The sequence below is a fragment of the Bombyx mori genome, chromosome 28 (assembly GCF_030269925.1).
Source record: "Bombyx mori chromosome 28, ASM3026992v2".
In the NCBI taxonomy this organism is placed as follows: domain Eukaryota; kingdom Metazoa; phylum Arthropoda; class Insecta; order Lepidoptera; family Bombycidae; genus Bombyx; species Bombyx mori.
In genome coordinates, this window is record NC_085134.1 from 2,585,549 (window position 1) to 2,606,918 (window position 21,370).

The 21,370-nt window shown below is 35.6% G+C and overlaps 2 protein-coding genes across 5 annotated transcripts in view; one reads left to right on the forward strand and one right to left on the reverse strand.

Annotated features, from left to right (window-relative positions):
- The window catches only part of LOC101740841 (protein Wnt-7b), a 94,316-nt gene extending 75,680 nt beyond the window's left edge, over positions 1–18,636 (forward strand). For 3 of the 4 annotated variants that reach the window (XM_021352859.3, XM_062676771.1, XM_062676770.1), the window contains exons 5-9: positions 5,509–5,620; positions 6,535–6,700; positions 13,658–13,863; positions 16,202–16,341; positions 17,576–18,636. In XM_021352859.3, coding sequence (XP_021208534.1) covers positions 5,509–5,620; positions 6,535–6,700; positions 13,658–13,863; positions 16,202–16,341; positions 17,576–17,727 — 776 coding nt within the window. In that variant the 3' untranslated portion in view covers positions 17,728–18,636. The remainder of the gene's footprint in view (positions 1–5,508; positions 5,621–6,534; positions 6,701–13,657; positions 13,864–16,201; positions 16,342–17,575) is intronic. The other variant, XM_021352862.3, reaches the window with a different exon arrangement.
- Positions 1–21,370, reverse strand: part of LOC101746599 (uncharacterized) — a 186,127-nt gene that overhangs the window by 151,383 nt on the left and 13,374 nt on the right. The gene's annotated exons all lie outside the window — the stretch shown is intronic.

The following is a 21,370-nucleotide window of genomic DNA, read 5'->3' on the forward strand; positions in this document are numbered from 1 at the left end:
CGATCCGGTGGTAGATTCTGCTAAGCACTGCTCTTTCTAGGGCCAGTGTTGGCCAGAGCGTAGCTGGGATAGGCCCTTAGGTTACCACGGAATAAGTAGAAAAGACACAGAAAGCCATTTGTGAATATGAAAACTGTACTGTTACGCCGGTAAGAGTAACATCATCTATTGTGGAATAGTCGAACGAATATCGAAGGATCTAGTAGCACCTAGAATGCTCGAGAAGTACAACGCCATCTATTGTCAGATAGCGGAAACACAATACTAGAGATGTGTGGAATATTCTCGATAATTCTAGGGATGAGGTATTGACTATAAAAGCGTTGCAGGGATGGCACGCAGTCAGTTAGTAATCGGAACTACGCGAAGCGAAACAGCGAACGGATCACCTGAAGCGTATCGGAAGAAGCGAATTGAGAGTTTTAAAGTGTTTGTTACGAGTTTTAAGTGTTGAATACAGTCTTTAAGTTTTACTTTGGTGGAATTATATTTATCCCGAACCCCAGCGCATAACAATATGTTTCTAATATCGTTTATATTCGTATTATTCTGTCATCTTAAAAGCTTAAAATCGCTACTTAAAATATGTTTTTCGTTCGTTTGTTTCTAGGAACGCTCTAACTGCATACAAATTTGAGTTAACTTTTATGTGATCGAGAACTTTTCAAAACTCGCACTAAGCCCACTGATCTTCTCTTGCAATGCGGTTGCCAGCCATGTGCCAATCAAACGCGATCAATGCTGCGCTCGACTCCGCTTCTATCAATGAAAGTGGAATCCAGCGTTGCCAACTCTACCAGCTTTTCGGTAGATCTACCAACTTTTAGTGTCGTAATCAAACCTACCACTTTATCTACCAACTTTTGAAGTTTTCACAAAGCTCAAATCGTAACGCGATTCAATTAACAAATAAGCAGGTTCGGTAGGCAGCGGCTTGGCTCTGCCCCCGGCATTACTGAAGTCCATGGGCGACGGTAACCACTCACCATCAGGTGGGCGTATGCTCGTTTGCGTACAAAAAAAAAACTGATTGTAATTTTTAAAACGTTTCAATTGAACACTATCAAAATGAGTGAAAGCGAAAGTGAAAAAGAAGAAAATTCTCCTCCTCGAAAATTAAAAAAGATTCATTACAATCAAAAATATTCTCAACTAGCGACCCGCCCTCGCTTCGCTTCGGAAACAATAAAACACACATGAAACCAAAAAAATAAAATAAAAATAAATAAATAAAAGTAGCCTATGTTCATCAGGGACAATGTCGGCTTCTAATGGAAAAAGAATTTTTCAAATCGGTCCAGTAGTTTCGGAGCCTATTCGAAACAAACAAACAAACAAATCTTTCCTCTTTATAATATTATAAGTATAAGTATAGACTAGGGAAAAAGAAGAATATTAGCGGCCCGTAATTCTGTTTTATCATTGTATTTCTAATAAAAATAGTTCAAATAGGGGAGCGAGGGGCTTGTTGTAACAGTTTTCATGAAAACTAATATATCTTGAGATTCATTGATTAAATTGCTACTAAATAAAGATGGACGGATGCTGTAACTCTTCCTCTACCAAATCAAGTAAAAATAATAACATAACTGTTGGTCATTATTTTACAATTAATTATTTTCTAGAAGAAGTGCGGTGTTACAACTTACCTCGTGCTTGGGGCAAGTTGTAACGTCTACCGGGGCAAGTAGTAACGATAATTCTTTGTTTATTTTTAACAAAATTGACATCTTTCTAAAGTAGGTATTATGTAATTGTTATCAAAAATCAACTTAAATACACTTTTTAAGTAATCTACATCTAAAAATTAAGTAATTAACAATCTTATTTAGTCAAACACTACTTATAATCATCATGGCACTTTTAAGTCACAGTAAGTATATAATTAAATTATTTATATCTAAGCTATGCTTCGTAATTATCTCTTTTTAATATTTATCTAACAAAGTATTGCACTCATATCAACATTTGGTGGGTTTCATTATAATTGAATTCAGTCTTCATCTGAGCTACAATTAATACAAATAAAACATATAGTGGCTTCTGTAACATATTCTACAAGTGCCCACATCTTACAAATGATACAATCTTCTTTATTTGAATCTGTGTAAGCTTCACCACATACCAGACCACTCTTCTGATTCAGATTCTGAAACTGAACATAAAATCTTTTTTTTAACTCTGTTCACTCCGGTTTTATTTTGTGTTGATTTACCTTTGCCTTTCCCTTTCCCTTTTCTTTTACCTGTTTCTTTAATTTTGTCATCTTTTTTCTGTTATTTCTTTATCTATTCCTCGTATTCCTTTTGTAAAGCTTGTTCTTCAGGAGTGTCCGTCAACACTGGTCGTCAATTCACGTCAATTCTTGGTGGCGCCTTTCGTAGAGGTCTAATCTTCGATAGCGAAAAAGTTTTTTGGAGACTGTTGTAATGTGTTACAACAAGCCCCGGGGTTTTGTTACAACTAACCCCATGGTATGATTTTTAAAATTTATCAAGATAACTATAACAATGTAGCGATCTTAAAAACTGTTACACATTATCAGAGATAGATAAATTTAAATGGTAATAAGATATAGAAACTTTAAAATTGGTCGATAATAATAACGTAGACCAAAATTTTACGACAGTATAATTTTATATAACCTGCAAAAATGAGGCACATGCGCATTTTCGCTCATTGCGCTGGCCGGCGGGACATTTGGCTATGGTAACATGATGCGGTGCGGCTTATAGGTCAAATCGAGTCAAAGAAATACGCTAATATTGTTTAAGATCCTAGTGAAAAGAGCCTGTTACTACTTACCCCTGTTACAACAAGCCCCTCGCTCCCCTACGATAAAAATAGTTCAATATATTTTATCCAATCGAAAAGTAAATTAAGGATGCCAGATTCTTATCGGAGGGTCTCTAAAAGACTTGAAAAGTTTTCATAGTAGGGTTTGTTGGAAACTACCAACTTGTAGAACCCTATCTATATATATATATTTTATAATTGTTTATGTCTACGCTCCCCACATATGTGTAATTGTTTGATGTGTTATTTTTATTACTCAAATTTTTTTATTATCTTATATGTTAAATCTTGTATCGCATGTTTTTGAGCGTAATAATTATTAATAATAGTGATGTCGTTTTGAGGTCAATTATATATATAGTAAATCGCATTTTGGTCCTCACGATACAGGCTATGCCTAGTGTGAGGATCATTGGTTAATTTTATATTGTTGATGCCATCTGCGTAATCTCTCAGTTTGTTAAATATGTAAATAGTATTCTAGGTCATGATTTAAGAGTTTATGTAGTAAATAAAGAAATTATTATTATATTATTATTATTATTATTATCTCCCACCTTGACGAATTTCGAATTGGCAACGCTGGTGGAATCGTTAATTAAGTTCGCTAATTATTATTTTAAAACTTCATCGTTACTATTTCATAAACCATTCAAATGTACACACAATAAATCGTTAAAATAAAATATTCCCACATCGTATCGCGACATTGTTTGTTTGTTAGTGCGTCTATCACTTCAATTAAACAACTCTTGTTTATTTATTTTATTAAAGTGTTAATTGAGTGTTTCTTCCCGTGTCGAGAGAGTTCGGCCACGCTCGTTGTAAATTTTTAGGTTATAAAACGTCAGACGTAATAGTGATGTGCTTCGTTGATTTGTATCCTTTGTGATAGTAATTAACGTCATTTCAGAACTTCAAAAAGACACTATTGATAGCTTTTGTTACACGGTAAGTGAATACCGGAATCCATAGACACAAGCCGCGAATGGCGCCAACCACTTCACATTTGAAATGTTTTTCCATATTTTTTCGTATATGTGAAATTCAAATGTATTTTTTGTTAATTTTTATATTTCTTCTGTATTCTACATATACAGTCACTATTCAGTCCACGAGTCGTGAAGTTTCAAATTATACCAACGGCATAAAAAGCGAATGCACATCACGAGCCACAAATATTTTATTAAATTAACTCAAATTACAACCGCAGGTTGTCAATATCATTGAATATCGATCAACAATAGAGTCATAACGACGTATTGTGAACATTGTGTCACTAAATAACTCACTCGGACTAGTTTAGATGAATTGATTCATTTCAATGATATAGTTCATTGCACAAGATTGAAAAGTACACTCCTTGAATAACTTATGGAACTATCTATACATTTTTGATAAAACACCGCTATGAGAAACTTTCAATGACTAACACATGAAACTTAAGAATAATCAAATATGTCAGAATCACTATTAGTCTTTTAGATAAGTTTTACATCGACAAGTGAATGACTGACTTAAATAAATGACTCACAGCGAAACTAGCTCCGTGTCTAGTGCAATAAAAAAAAAACTAGTTTGACAGCTATGTCAAGAGCTGTCAAAACTTAACGCTACCGTTGAAACGTAATAAATAAAATCTGTTGAAATGTTATTTACGTTTAGGCGTTTGAATTAATCTCGTATTGAAGGTTTTATACCCTTTAGAGGTGAAGGACGTTATAATTGAGTAGTACATAATATTATTTCACAGTCGGAACCAGTAATTGTAACATTAACGAGATATTTCATGTACATTCTGTGAAATAAGTCGATGGACATTAGTTTGAAGGTTGATTTGGTAATAGTAAGTGGACTAAGACTGCATTGAATGTCTTCCTTAGTACTCAAATCAATGGATACGTAATACAGAAGGATAATATGTGTTTAACACAAGCAAGTCACAGCAATTCGCAGCCTGACTTATAATCTTAACTAGACTGTGTCAAAAAAGTATACTTAGTTATGTTTAAAATTTTTGTATATGGCAACTATATTCATTCGTTAAATTTATTAAACAAATTTTATTTATTCCACAAGAAAGCAATTCTTTTTGAATATGAATACAGCCAAGTTTAAGAATGAAAAATTATTGATAAAAAATATACGTAATGTGTTCTAATTTAGTGTATTATTAACCACACCCTGTATATGTTAATAAATTGTGTAAGCTATCCCTTATCACACTCTAATAATAATCGGATTAGAACAGATTTCAATTTTATTTCGTACCTCAACGCTAATCATAAAATAATGTGGTAAAACAGTCATAAATCACGACCAATGAATTCTAATTAATGTATACAGCGTGTTAATTTTGGTCCGTTAATTCCGTGTGAGTTTTATATTTTTTTTTTCCAAAAAACATTTTTCCAGGAGTGTGCGATCCTTCTACGAAGACGAAAAAGCAATGCACCTTCCACAGCAGTTTCTACATCAGTTCCCTTGGTTGACTAGTAAACAATGCATCATTAAGTTCGCTATTTTACTCCTTCGTATAAGTTTTAAATAAATAAATAGAAAATCAAAAGAGTAACGCTTCTTTCACGGAACGTTCGAGATTAATTTAAAGTTCCAAAGTTCTAGAATGTTACGTACCAGACAGAAAAAGAGCGAAGAAATATTCCATCGGTTCTCAAATGTTATGTTCTTAAATCAAAACCTTTCTTACAGCAACGCGTGAGGCGGCTTTTACGTACGCCATCACATCGGCGGGGGTCACCCATGCTTTGAGCATGGCCTGCGCTCGTGGGGAGCTGCCTGGTTGTGGATGTACAGGAAATAAGTAAGAAAAACTGCAAAATTCAAACAGTTTACAACATTAATTCATTCATCTTAGGCCTTACAGCCTGGTCCAGTATGTCTCTCCAGGCTGCTCTGTTCAGAGCTTTCTCCTTCCAGTTCTTGACACCGATAACTTTGAGGTCTTGCTCTATGCCATCTAACCATCGGAGTTTAGATCTGGCACAACTTCTGAAGTCCTCTGGCTTGCTTAGCCCAGCAATTGTCTTAACATTCTGATCTCTTCCATTCGCACTACATGTCGCACCCATCGTAGGCGTCCAATTTTTATAGTTTTTATGTTATTAGAAATTAATTAATTTAACATTAATGCCGAAACTTAATTGCAAAATGAGGTCGCAGTACCATACATTAATTTAATATGTTGTTTTTTTCGGTACGTAATCGTTGATAGCGTATGGGGGGGGGGGCTATTCCAACAACGCGGGGACGCTAAGGTGAGCTTACGGGGCTCTACCACTGGATGGGAATCGTGACCCACTGAGAAGAAGACGAGAAGCTCAGCCTTTCAAACCGGAATAGCTGTTTTGCGGCATCGTTGAGATAATAGCCGTACTCGTATGGATTCCTAACACCAGTAACTACTACATTTATAACCCGTTTTGATTTCACAACGACACTCCTGGAAGCCGTCCTTGAATACATTATAATCATGAGCTGAGCAGAGGATCTATGAGTTCGTAGAGACGAGGAACGCGTACCGTTTTAGCAGACGAATATCAGAGATTAACAAAGTCGCGAAAACAGAAGCTTTTAACCGAATAGAAATACGATATTATACGAACCCTTATTTCCGTGACAAATTTTAACTTTTCAGCACCCCATATATCGGCAGCCTGTTATTCTACCCGCTATATTTGTTCAATAAACCATTACCTTACTTATGTTGATCTTTAGGAGGCGTACGATAAACACAATCGAGCAGTTCCAATGGGGCGGATGCGGTTCCAGTGCGTACGGCGCTAGGTTAGCCCGGCGGTTTTTGGACGCGAGAGAATTGGAACGAGACGGCAGAACCCTCATGAACCTCCACAACAACCGGGTCGGAAGGAAGGTGAGCGAGGTACAGCATATAAACTATTGCACGGCATGAAACCATATTCAAGGCAATAATAAGCTTGAATAATGAATAGATTTTGCGATTGCATGCAGCAGAGATGCGAACGTTGCGATGGATGTGTGGAGTAACGAGAATGGATAGAATACGGAATGAATATGTTAGAGGAAGTCTGAAAGTGGCACCTGTGACAGAGAAACTGAGAAGTGCGCGTTTGGGATGGTATGGACATGTTATGAGACGAAATGAAAATGAGGTTGGTAAGAGAGTGTTAACTATGAATGTGGAAGAACATAGAGGAAGAGGTAGACCTAAGAAGAAATGGATGGATTGCGTGAAAGACGATATGGGTAAGAGGGAAGTGAGCGAAGAAATGGTATATGATAGAGGAGTATGGAAGGAGAAAACATGTTTGCGCCGACCCCAGGTGACTGGGAGAAGGGCAGGGTAATCATGAAGAATGAATAGATTTTGTTTGCACTAACATTTCTTCACTCTACTAATTCATTATCTTTTTGTTCTTGTCCTTATCCCACATTAGGTGGGATCGGTGCTGCATGTCCTTTTAGCATGCTGCATAGGGATTTGGCATGAGTTTTACGAGCAGTCGCCTCTATGACGTCAAACCTCCTTGGATTATATCATAGTTTTTTTTTTTTTGCTTAGATGGGTGGACGAGCTCACAGCCCACCTGGTGCTAAGTGGTTACTGGATCCCATAGACATCTACAACGTAAATGCGCCACCCACCTTGAGATATAAGTTCTAAGGTCTGAGTATAGTTACAACGGCTGCCCCGCCCTTCAGACCTAAACGCATTACTGCTTCACGGCAGAAATAGGCAGGGCGGTGGTACCCACCCGCGAGTCCGCGCGGGTGGGTACCTCAAGAACCTACCAGCAGTAATTACACAAATTATAATTCTTATAAATTATAATTTTTAATAGTATATCCTATGTAATGTGCCATAGACCCTTTGTGTCTCCTCTTTTGATGTTTCGTTAAACTTCATCCATTTTTTGGTTTTCTGCTTAGCATTTTACCATTATGAAGATTGATACGAAATTTGGATTTTCGTATATCAAAAGAAAAACAAAATCACGTTTTTCTATATTTTCGTAATGATTTCAACAAAAAAAAACAAAATGTGTGCAATTCACACGTGGTAGAATTGAAACCTTCCAAAATTAAAATACAATTATCCTAAACGTCTTAAGTATATGTAAAATTTTGTCATTAGTTAATAATTGTAAGGTAGCGCCCTCTGTGAATTGATATTTTAATATCACGTATAATCCTAAATTAAAATTCACTACAAGAGCTTTCATACACACATTAGTATTAAAAAATCTCACAGATGGCGCTGTATTAAATAGTATGTATATTTCTGTCTCATTCTTTGCTGGCTTCATCCTACACATTTTTGTATTTGTGTCTCTTACCTGTCGTTTTTTCCGTTGCATCCGGTTTGAAATCACAACGATTCTAAAGAAGTTTTCACTTCAAAAAATCTATTGAATTATGTACAATTTAAATATTTATTTTTTGTTATACTTCTTCTAGTGTCAGTACACGCATGTATTGTAAAGAAATAATTGTTGCTATATCTGCTTTTAATTATTTTTTTTGTATTTAGTTATTAGTTACTCTTAACATTTAAATTTACTGTATGCATGTTGAAATTAGTTTTAATTCGGTTTAATTCAAATTAGGTTTAATTCATTATTATTTTCATTACTTACCTGAATAGCTGCTCAATTCGAGTGACTATAAGTGCATAGACAATTAAATGGCTTCACTTAAATTGAGACGATGGTGTCGATAACTCATTTTGCGTTGGATTAGGACGCCGTCAAGCCGGATAGCTTTTTTGCTTAGATGGGTAGACGAGCTCACAGCCCACCTGGTGTTAAGTGGTTACTGGAGCCCATAGACATCTACAACGTAAATGCGCCACCCACCTTGAGATATAAGTTCTAAGATCTCAGTATAGTTACAACGGCTACCCTACCCTTCAGACCGAAACGCATTACTGCTTCACGGCAGAAATAGGCAGGGTGGTGGTACCTACCCGCGCGGACTCACAAGACGTTCTACCATCAGTAACAATAGCTGGAATAGCTCTTTAGGCTAATTGGTGTTCAGATTTTTTTTTTTTTTTTTTTATTGCCCTTGTAGGCAGACGAGCATACGGCCCACCTGATGGTGAGTGGTTACCGTCGCCCATGGACTTCAGCAATGCCAGGGGCAGAGCCAAGCCGCTGCCTACCGCAAAATGCTACGACATTCATATATCCAAAATTTCATTTAAATTCTACGTGGTTCAAAAGATAAAAATCACTGCCATCAGCGCCACCTATCCGAATCTAAGGTATCTAAATGTTCGTCAGAGTGCTCATATCAGCATTTATATATGTGCAAAGATTCATATCAATTCGGCTAACGGTTCTCAAGTTGAAGGTGAACACACACACACAGTCTCTTTTATTTATAATATAGATACAGTCAAAGACATTTTGAAAGTTTCACGAATAACTCCACAAAGTTTTGGTGCGTCTTGTTTATAGAAAAGTAACAAACTAACTGAAGAAATATGAAGAAGCGGGCTTTGACTCTACCGCATGCACGTGTTTTGTTTCTAAGAATTAGAAAAGACCCTACACTAAACTAAATCCTATTGTTTTCTTTCCTGATTTTAATAGCCATTGAAGACAAATGTGGATACCTATTCAAATTGCTTACAATACAGCTTAGCCGGTCGTTCTAACAGATTTAATTCTCCGAAATATTAGTTAAATGTGGTCGTTTTATGAGGTATGTCGTTATTACCAATGTCGTATAAAGCAATGTTTTTAATAAGGCGGTCATATAGCATTCAGCCGGGACCTTTATTCTAGGTTATTATAACCGGCAGGTTGTTCTAAACGATGTCGCGGTAAACGGTTTTGACTGTAGTTCACTTTCCTTCGTTCCCAAAACATAAATCAAAGCCCATTTATTATTTTAAGACATTGAATGATAGAGCAAAGCCGTGAGTAGCAAAGCGATGTAATTACACAATAATACACCATTAAAAGTACCAATCATAGGTAATTACTGAGAAAACTATACACGCGGGTGTTTCTAAAGTTACTCAAGACGTTTCTAGAAATGATTGTCCTGGGTTGCCCGCTCTGAAAAATAGTATTTAATGGTAGAATTTCGGAATCTCATGGAATGGTAGAATTCGGATCATGATACCCTAAAAAATTATGAAATATAACATGGCGTTTATATTATTATATTATTATTTTTTCATAGCCGCTATTGTCTTGCACTCTACCTAATCGTGAATGGTTACCGTCATCCAAGCACGCTGACAATAGCATGGCAAAATATAGAAACAAATGCGATTACAAATTATCGGAGAATGTTTTCTGAGTATAGCATCAGCACACTCCGACCGTCACTCGCGACCACACGGTGGCTACTTATTTTTGTTGCGAACCAATCAAGCTTTGAAGCTTGAAGGGTGTGACAGTCTATTTATATTATAGTACACAACTGCGAATTCGTCCCCCGGTGACATTTACGCATTCACGTTGCCTGAGTATCACCGGTGGTCTATGAGCAACAGTGACAGCTTAACTCCAGGTGTGAGGAGAACTTGAACGTGAGCCTAACGGTATCTTTTTAGAATGCATTTATAATTTGCGTAATTACTGGTGGTAGGACCTCTTGTATGTCCGCACTGGTAGGTACCACCACCCTGCCTATTTCTGCCGTGTAGCAGTAATGCGTTTCGGTTTGAAGGGTGGGGCAGCCGTTGTAACTATATTTGAGACCTTAGAACTTATATCTCAAGGTGGGTGGCGCATTTGCGTCATAGATGTCTATGGACTCCAGTATCACTTAACACCAGGTGGGCTGTGAGCTCGTCCATCCATCTAAGAAATAAATAAGTAAATGCATATTTTCAGCCAAGCGTTTATCATCAGCCTCTACCAATTTAAAGCAATAAATAACTTAGTGTTTGTATCAAACATTATTTATTTTATGAGCACATTTCTAATGTTTGTCCCTTAAAAATTCAATATCCGGTAATAAACCGATTTCAAACTATTTTAGTGGACTCGTAATGTGGCAACACCACGCCACCGGCCCCAATTAGGGTATTGTGCAAAATGACAGGTTATAGCGCGTTCAGAAGCGCGTATTACCCGCCGGCATTCTTTCACGTGAGCATACGTCGGTTTTCGAACGCACTTTTAGAGTTCCGTTCCAAAAATTTACAAGCCTTTAAATCCCTCATAAATTTTTTTGAAATTATGTCTAAAAGGACGAGCAAAGGGAATTACAAGGAAATCCGCCCGCCAGTTGACCAGGAAATATGGGTATGCGAATCAGTCCTCTAGATTTGAAATTAATATTACTTCACCCAGCCTTTACATCTAAAGGATTAAGCATTTTTCTCCTACCTACGCCGAAAGTTCGGTTTTCCTCCCGCTGTACAGGGAAGAAAGTGTAACTTTTTCTCCCTGTGGACAAGTGTGCATGCGCGTTAGTGTCTACGTCTGCTCTCACGCACCTAAAATTCTCCGCCATTTTTGTGCTCGGGTAATTTGCAATATTGTGTTTAGTGTAAAAGTGAAATAAACAAAAGGCAATAAAATTTAATAGTGAAGTATTAAATAAAGATGAGTTCTTCGGACAGTTCTTATTTAATTAGTAGTAGTTTATTTAAAAATTAAAAAACAGTTAAATTGTTTTTATATGACATTTTTATATGATATTTATTAAAATTAAACTTATAATCATAAACTTAATGTTTAATTTAGCTGTGCCCGCGACTTTGTCCGCGTGAAATTTAACAAAATAGAAGTTGCTTAAGCTACTGCTTGTTACATCAGCTATCTTCCAGAGAAAGTCCTGTCAAAATCGGTGTAGCTATTCCAGAGATTAGTCGGCACATACAGACAGCAGACAGACAAAAATTATAAAAAAAAAAAAATTGTTATATGCACCGTATTAAAAAGCGGTTATTATAATATTACAAACAGACTTACAGAGAATTTTATTTATTTGTATATATTTTAGGACGTATGTACAGAACCTAGTTACTATATAAATTTTAAAACGGACATATCTCTTGATATAATGATAGAACAACCGAACGTCTCATTACATTACGTTTCAACTCACAAACTCACAATTACGGTTTTTGTTTTACGATTTCGAAACGCCGGCCATTTTGAAATTTATATTTAGTTTAGCTTTTGTCCAATAGCTCGTTAGTTTTTATAGATAGTATATATCTATCTTATCTTATATATATATAAATATATAAAGATAAAATTGCTGTTCGTTAGTCTCGCTAAAACTCGAGAACGGCTGGACCGATTTGGCTAATTTTGGTCTTGAATTATTCGTGGAAGTCCAAAGAAGGTTTAAAAGGTAGATAAATATGAAAATGCTCGGAATTAAATAAAAATAACAATTTTGTTTTTCCTTTGATGTGTCCCCCATCGGACGGATTCCTTTTGTTTGTTTTAAGTTTATTTTATACAAACGTTTAGGTCTTTTATTTATCGGTTGAGGCACTACGAAGTCTGCCGGATCAGCTAGTACATGATAAAACAAACAGCTTAGTTTTATTCTTCGTTTGGTTTAGTAAGCTATATATCTCTTAGATATCATGTGTACATAGTATTGAAGCCTATTTCTGAAGCGAATCAATCATGCATAACCACTTTAAACAAACCCTTAGTCTAAAATATTCGAAATTTCGACCTCATAAATTAGCAATACTCGACCGAGAAATGGCGGTATAACCATACACACCCGTCAGGGCAACCTGTACGGAAGAGGGGTCAGAAACCTTGCGGATCAAATACCCCCTAAAATGCTGGTGCAGAAAACAACGAGAAACCACTGCACTAATTTCCCACGTGAGTCATGAGCAGGTCGTATATCCGACTGATGAATGACCACGACCACTCTGTCAAGAGTGTACGACTAGGAAGAAGAAATTACCAATTAACAGACGAGCCGACGTACTGCACCTGTCATAAAATTCACGAAAATTATTCCCCTTCGTTTCTTTAACCACATGACTTTCAACTACAAAAAGATAAATCTGACTGATTTGATGATCTCACCATTTGTAGGTTGTCAGTTATTTCTTTCACCACAGATATTTACTCATGCGAGGGTCCATAGCTGCTAGCATGTACTATGAATACATGACGATGTGTACAAATATATTGAGGAGTCCGAAGAACGTAGTGTCCTGGCGTGAATTTCACTCCAATTTCAACCAAATGAACATAGGTGGTGGATCACGTGCAATGTTGATACATATTCAAATATCTTTCTCAGCACAAAGAAGTTCTATAATAGCATTGTGTAGATTTATAATTCCGATCACTTACCTATCTATACTTCTATACTAATATTATAAAGAGGAAAGATTTGTTTGTTTGTTTGTATTAAATAGCCTTCGAAACTACTGAACCGTTTTGAAAAATTCTTTTACTGTTTGGAAGCTACACTATTCCCGAGTGACATAGGCTATAATCTCTTTTGAAAAAAATTTGGGATCCAACTAAAACTCCAATAATGTAACCCGAGGTGTAAAAAAAATTACCTAAAATATTCTTTACATCGCGTGCCCTTAGAAAACTATTGATGATAAAATAAAATAATATACTACGACTTTGTAGAGCACATTATTATTTACAAAAAGTGTCGCGACAGCATATGTTTAACTATTATAGTTAAGCCGCAATAAGTGTTATTTTATTTAAAAAAAATTAAACAACGTCAAATATCGTTGAAAATTTTGTTAAAGACCCGAGCGGAGCCGGAGCGGGCCGCTAGTCTGAAATAAACAAAAACAATTTCTTATTTTATATGTCAGTGGTCACATTGATTGTGTAATCACAAATTGATTCTGTAATTAAAAGAAAGTCTACTCGTCGACCAGGTGGTAAAGGACCTAGTTCATCGCGAGTGCAAATGCCACGGCGTCTCGGGCTCCTGCGCTATGAGGACTTGCTGGCGGGCGCTACCGCAGTTCAGGGCTGCGGCTGCCACCCTGCGGGACAAGTATAAGCGAGCGAAGCTAGTTATGCCGCACCCAGCAACGAATCCACAGGACATTAACGTTCGAACACACCTCGTAATAAAACGGTAAGATTTTATGTTTATTACTAGCTGACCCGGAAGTCTTCGTAGTGCCTCAATCGATAAATAAAAGACCTAAACGTTTGTATAAAATAAACTTAAAACAAACAAAAGGAATCCGTCCGACGGGGGACACATCAAAGGAAAAACAAAATTGTTTGTTTGTATATAATTCCGAGCTTTTTTATATTTATCTACCTTTTAAACCTTCTCTGGACTTTCACAAATAATTCAAGACCAAAATTAGTGAAATCGGTCCAGCCGTTCTCGAGTTTTAGCGAGACTAACGAACAGCAGTTCATTTTTATATTTATTTATTTATGTACACACAAAAAAGAAGACATAGTACAGAGTAATAGGAAAATTATATACAAAGTTACTGCTTATTTCTTTAAAAAATCTCCTCCAGCAGACCTGCGAGAGGATTATGAGAATAATAATTAAAGTGATGAGTGTGTGTAGAACAACTAAAATAACAAATACAACATGAGAATTATTGTAATGCACATACACATAGCAAATATTGTTAAACTTGAATACAAAATATTATAAGTAACACAGTATATACGAAGAGTATAGAACAATGATCATTCGGTTGATGAGGGATAGAATTGTTTGACCTTGTATTTAAAAACTGAAACAGACTTGCAAACTACTTTAATTCACATTGCACAGCAGATTGCCGAGATAAGTTAATCATCTTAAGCAATGAGCCACCCGGTAAGGAAGCAGAGCTTACAAAATTTGGAACCACTGTTTCCCGTACGGCGCGATTTCAAGAAATCTTTTATAGTGTATTTCCGGAACGCTTTCACATGCGCTTTCTGGTGGTAGGCACTCTTGTGAGTCAACACGGGTAGGTACCACCACCCCGCCTATTTCTGCCGTGAAGCAGTAATGCGTTTCGGTTTGAAGGGTGGAGCAGCCGTTGTAACTATACTTGAGACTTTAGAACTTATATCTCAAGGTGGGTGGCACATTTACGTTGTAGATGTCTATGGGCTCCAGTAACAACTTAACACCAGGTGGGCTGTGAGTTCGTCCACCCATCTAAGCAATAAATAAATAAAAACCATAGTATTACAACTTACGATTCCGTTGGTAACAGTTTTTTTTAACTACCCTTCATTGTAATAATGATTGTTTATTCTTAAATAAAACACGCGTACGTGCTCTGAGAATCATTGTGAGCTATTTACTAGGCGAGATCTTGTACCTTAATCGGCGGAGCATTCGTCTCTAGCCAAAACAAACTCCGAATGTTCACGTTTTTAATACGCTTTTATTAGCTTCAGACGTATGTATGTTTGTAACGGAATCTTTGAACACGATTTTGACCCCCTTCAAAACGTCGGATTAACTCGAAATTTGGTATACTTCTTAAGGACTGATGACAATTAAATATTTAAAAAAATATGAAAAACTTTAAATTACAACTAAAAAACTGAAAAATAAATAATAGTTTAAAAAAGCTAACAAAATACGCTTTTATAGAAAATCCAACTAAAAAATAGAAACAAAATCTTAATAAATTTGAATTAAAAATAGTGTAAGAAAAAATGATTTTATTGTAAAAAAAAAGCGTGGGGTGCTTTTCAGGATATTATCAAAATAAGCCTTCTACTCATATCTTTCCATAAAATATTTATATTATAGCTACTGATACCATCCAACTCCGAGAGAAATAAGGGAAATAATTGAGCTGTTCTTTTGAGGGCAGTTCCACAATTGCTTGATAGATTATTCATTCAATTTTGTTCGAACCATCGATATATATCGATCGGTCGATCGATCGAAAGATTAAAAATGTATGTAATTTAATCTCAGACCGTTTTTATTTGCAGTCTCAAATCTAGTATATAGCTAAGTTCAGCCTTTCACATTTAACATTTATATTCTATTCCATCAACCCCAAGCCACAGACGTCCACTGCTAGGCATTTTTTACTGGTAGTAGGATGTCTTGTGACTCCGCGCGGGTAGGTACCTCCACCCTGTTTCAGCCGTGAATGCGTTTCGGCTTGAAGGGTGGGGCAGCAGTTTTAACCACACTGAAACCTTAGAACAGATATCTCAAGGTGGGTGGCGGCATTTACGTTGTAGATGTCCACCCACCTTAGCAACAAAAAGAAAATATAGGCCTCTCCTGAGCCTCACCACAAAGATCGGTCCCGCGCTGCTTGCATCCAGCTGATCCCCGCGAACCTCAATAAGTCGTTGATCCATCCTGTGGAAAGCCTACCCGCGCTACTAAAAGCAATCGAAACATGGAACTGGGTCTACGTTCTCGTATCTTAAGGTCCACTGACAGCAGACTATAATTATTTCCATTTACTTCCTTCTAGACAAAAGCACCCAGGTCTCGGTCGACAGCCCAGGAAATCGGAGCTGGTGTTTCTCGAACAGTCACCTTCCTACTGCGAGCCTGATACTGCAGCAGGATCGTTTGGAACTCACGGAAGGATATGCAATAGGACGTCAAGAGGTAAAATGAACAAAATAATACGCGGCATATTACGAATTGACTATGATGACGCGTCCAGGAGAATCTCAATGGGAGTACTGGAACTGGCGACGTGAGCGTCGCTGCTCAAGTTGACAATGACCTCACGAAGTTCTTCGAAGTAAATCACGTTAGAGATACCATTACACAGGTCATGCTAATAATAGAATATGCAATTTTGAAAAGGGCACATGTCGCATATTTTGTCAAATACGTTTTTTCATATACATGTAATTTTGAGGCTTACCTACACCCATTTTATAATAATTCCAGTAATTTTCAATTGCTAATTAACACTACAATATATCTCAAAAGTTAATATTTTAAATTTTACACTGCTTTAGAAAATAATCAGTTTTTTTTTTCATTTCCTGAACATTTTACATTTTCAGAGATGTGCCCTTTTCGAAATTGCATATTCAAAAGAGATTTAAAAAAATCGTGGAAGTCAATCGTGAACATTTTTTAAGCACGTATTTAATTGGAAAATTTGGTATCCCCCTGCGGGATTCGAACACCGGCGCATCGCTCAACATGAATGCACCGGACGTTTTATCCTTTAGGCCACGACGACTTAATATAGTACATCTACCTATCCGATTGGAGTATAACCTCTATTATTTAGCGAGTTTGTGGCGAGCCCGAGTGCGGCCCTGCGCTGAGTACGTTCTTACCATGATATTCACATATCTATACTAATATTATAAAGCTGAAGAGTTTGTTTATTTGAACGCCATAATCTCAGGAACTACTGGTCCGATTTGAAAAATTCTTTCAGTGTTAGATAGCCCATTTATCGAGAAAAGCTATAAATAGGCCAAATAACATCACGGTAAGACCGAACACGGTGAGTGGAGCACCAATAAAGTATGTTTCAAAATAGGGGTTTAAATAGCTCCTTAACATTCTGTAATTCAAAAATATTTTCACTTTCTACGTAAATGAAGTGGGGGTTAAAATTTACCGTTATACCAAAGTAACTATTCCACGCGGATGGAGTCGCGGGCAAAGGCTAGTTTAGTTTATATTTCGACTGTAGCAAGCGCCATCATTACCGATAGACTAAAAAAAGGAATTAAAAGGAGGGTAGGCATATTTGTCTGTTTACATCCTACCCGCAGTCATCAGTCTACCCGTGATGACGGTGTTTACCAAACGTCCAAACATCGGGAACTAATCGGTAAGCAGACTTTGAACCTTCGGTCGTCTCTTCCAGGTGAGGACGGCTGCGAGACCCTATGCTGCGGACGCGGGTACAGCACGACCCGCAGCGTTGAGGAGACAAAGTGCCGCTGCCAGTTCCACTGGTGCTGCAACGTCACGTGCAGCAAATGCGTGACGACAGTGGAAACGCACCTTTGTAATTAGCTCCCGATTAACAAAGATAAGAAACACACAACAACGCTACATCATGAGACTTACGCGCTGCTTATTCGGTGGTAGATTCTGCGAAGCACTGCTCTTGCTAGGGTCAGTGTTAGCAACACTCCGGTTTGAGCCCCGTGAGCTCACCTACACACGTTAGGGTGAAGCTGAAATAGCCTCTCAAGGCTATCAGCATAGGTAGAGAGAAAGCTACATTATACTTGCCAATTTACTACGCAAAATCTAGTTACGATCATGTTCAACATATGGAGGGTAGAAGAAATGAAGGGCATCATCTTGTATAGGGGACAAAATGTTAAAGTGTCCACTTCTAAGTTATTGTTGGAAGACTCAACGAAATTGGGCTAGTGTAGGAAAGATATAGCAGATTTAAACCGAGTGAAGTGTTTTGAAGTTTGAAAAACTTTTAGTTTTCTTAAATTATGTTGTTAAAAATTATGCAGTACCTATTTAAAATCGCAACTATGTATTTTTATTACTATTTACTGTACAGGAAGAGATTATTTCCTTCTGAATTTAATATCCTACTTTAATAATGTTGCTTAGTGACAAAGTGTTACTCTGGATTTCATATTTCCTGAAAGTAGGTACTCATTGTATTTTTACTTTTCTAATTTCAAGATGTTGTCAACTATTGCACTGTCGATTGCACCTTTAATTAAGGTGACATCTGTCATGATACTTACTGTCAATTTGTCAATGTTTTGTATTGATGATCACTGTTGGTGCAACTAAATAAATAAATAAATAGTTTATGAGGCTCTTTTTAAAATCTTTCCACTTGCTACTATGGCGCCACTTAATTAGCCCTCTTACAACGGAAACTTTTTAATATATTTAGACGGTGATCCTTACTTCTACCCTCCATATTTTAACGACTATGACCCAAAAGTATTGTGTTAATGGCGTACGAATTGACATTTACGTACCTATAAAATTTTAAGACTTAGCATTTTAAAAAAACGCCATATTGTAAAAAAAACTTGCCAACAAGTGTATTAGCTTATAAGTAAATTGTAATGTTGTAACGAACCGCTATTTCCAATTCTGATAATAAACGTCGAAATCTATAATATTGATTTAAAAAAAACTTCATTTCCCAGATTAACTCAATACTCGAAGTAAGCAGCGTATTTGCAAATACTATGTCAGTAACATAAACTAACCTGTACTCTGATATTTATACAGAGTAACAGGTGAATGAAGTTAGGCCCTCAAAAAAAATTTTTTTTCCTATTTTATACTTATTTTCTATTAATTCGTTTGTTCATCATTTGTTCATGATTGTTCACTGTTAAGAACTGTTTGTTCTGCATTTATTTATTTAAAAAAAATTATTAAAAATATACCTACAAGTTAGCCCCTCTAATGCAATTTTTAATATTTTTTCATCCTTAATGACTCGTAAATATTCATTTTCGATTGTTCTTATATAAAACACGTTTGTTCTCTTTCGAAATTACTCGTTTTTTGTTTAATTTACTATTTTTATTAGTTGAATAAATGTATGCAAAATATGTGTACTGCGCATGCGTCAACTATAATGCCTAAACTTTCTACGCGGTTTTAATCGTGAAAAAAAAACAAATATAAATCCTGAAGGAGCAATTAATTGGTATACAGTTTAATTAAAAAAATTAAAAAATAAATAAATTAAATAATGTGCATTGGCGTTAAGTTAGACCAAATACATTTTTTCCATTCTCCTACTTATCGTTATGAAAGTATAAAAAAGATAGGGAGTTCACATAGGTAATATAAACAAATAAGTAAATATGTTCATTATTTATCTTTCAAGAGATAATATAGGTATACATTATAATAAGTTTTTTACACAGTCGAAATTACATTCCTAACATTAGTAAAATAACATTTTAATACGATAGGTAAGAGGATGGAAAAAATGTATTTGGTCTAACTTAACGCCAATGCACATTATTTCATTTATTTATTTTTTAATTTTTTTAATTAAACTGTATACCAATTAATTGCTCCTTCAGGATTTCTATTTGTTTTTTTTTTCACGATTAAAACCGCGTAGAAAGTTTAGGCATTATAGTTGACGCATGCGCAGTACACATATTTTGCATACATTTATTCAACTAATAAAAATAGTAAATTAAACAAAAAACGAGTAATTTCGAAAGAGAACAAATGTGTTTTATATAAGAACAATCGAAAATGAATATTTACGAGTCATTAAGGATGAAAAAATATTAAAAATTGCATTAGAGGGGCTAACTTGTAGGTATATTTTTAAATATTTTTTTTAAATAAATAAATGCAGAACAAACAATTATTAACAGTGAACAATCATGAACAAATGATGAACAAACAAATTAATAGAAAATAAGTATAAAATAGGAAAAAAAAATTTTTTTGAGGGGCTAACTTCATTCACCTCGTAGACTATCCGTCCCAGTATGTTTTTATTATGGCAAGGGTATCTAGTGAGCCAACACTGCCTCAAAGGCCATGGCGGCATGTGATATGGGCTACGATGTCAACTTTGCACCATAAATAAACAAATCGATCGAGCAGTACATTTACCTGTAGTTACAATTACAAAAGAAATCTCGATTCACATCGATGAATCCAAGCTCTGTGAAAATTACAGCAATTATATTACTATTCGTAAGCCATCGTCGATAGCATTGTAATGAAACTCACACATTCCTATAGCGTATTTATTTAAATTAATGATTTGACGTGTATTTAATTAATGTATTTATTGTGTATTAAAATGTACTTAACGTGTTTACGAGACTAAACTTAAATACATAGTTACTGTTATATTATAAAAATAATAATTATTATTCAGAACTTATTTAAAACCCCCACGCTTCGTTGTGCTTATCGCTAAGCTTCAATAAATTCATCCTCTGTTGAAATTTCGCAAGCACCACGTATTATTAAATAACACAAGTACAAAAAAGTTCACTGAAAAGCTTACGATGACGTCCAAAGCTAATACTCAATTAAAATAAAGTAAAAAAAAACATACGAAATACTAACAAAGAACGTTATTTTAAATCAGGGTTTTCATGTCCGATATTAAGGTCTTCAGATTACACAAGAAATTAAGATTAAAATTTAGGAAGATCAATCTTATAACAATCTTAACTTTTAGTTTGGAAGTTTTAAAAGTTCAAAAATAACTGTACGCTAAATGTTACCAGCAATCTGTCCGCTAGTTTTTAGTTCTGAAGTTAGTATTTTAATACTAACTGATTTTACAATACCATACAATTGGTACATACTTCAACCGTATTTAATTATTCACGCAATAAAAACAAAATATATTCAAACATGGATTTTTTTATGGCAATAGTTTTAACTATATGCCATTTTCATGTAAAAAATACATGGATTTGTAAAATGGATGATCAATGACAAATTTAATCAGTGAACCCTGTTTAAACAACAAAAAAATAGTTGTCTAAGTGACCACTAGATGACGTAAAAATGTTGTTGCCTAATTTCTCAATTGAATAACAGATGGCGATAAATACAATTTTTTTTTGTAAATAGCTTCCTCATTAATTCACAAAGAGCTACGGTTCTTTGAAGTAATTACGGCTTTAAAAGTATTAATATTAATAAGTTTTTGAATTGATATAAATGT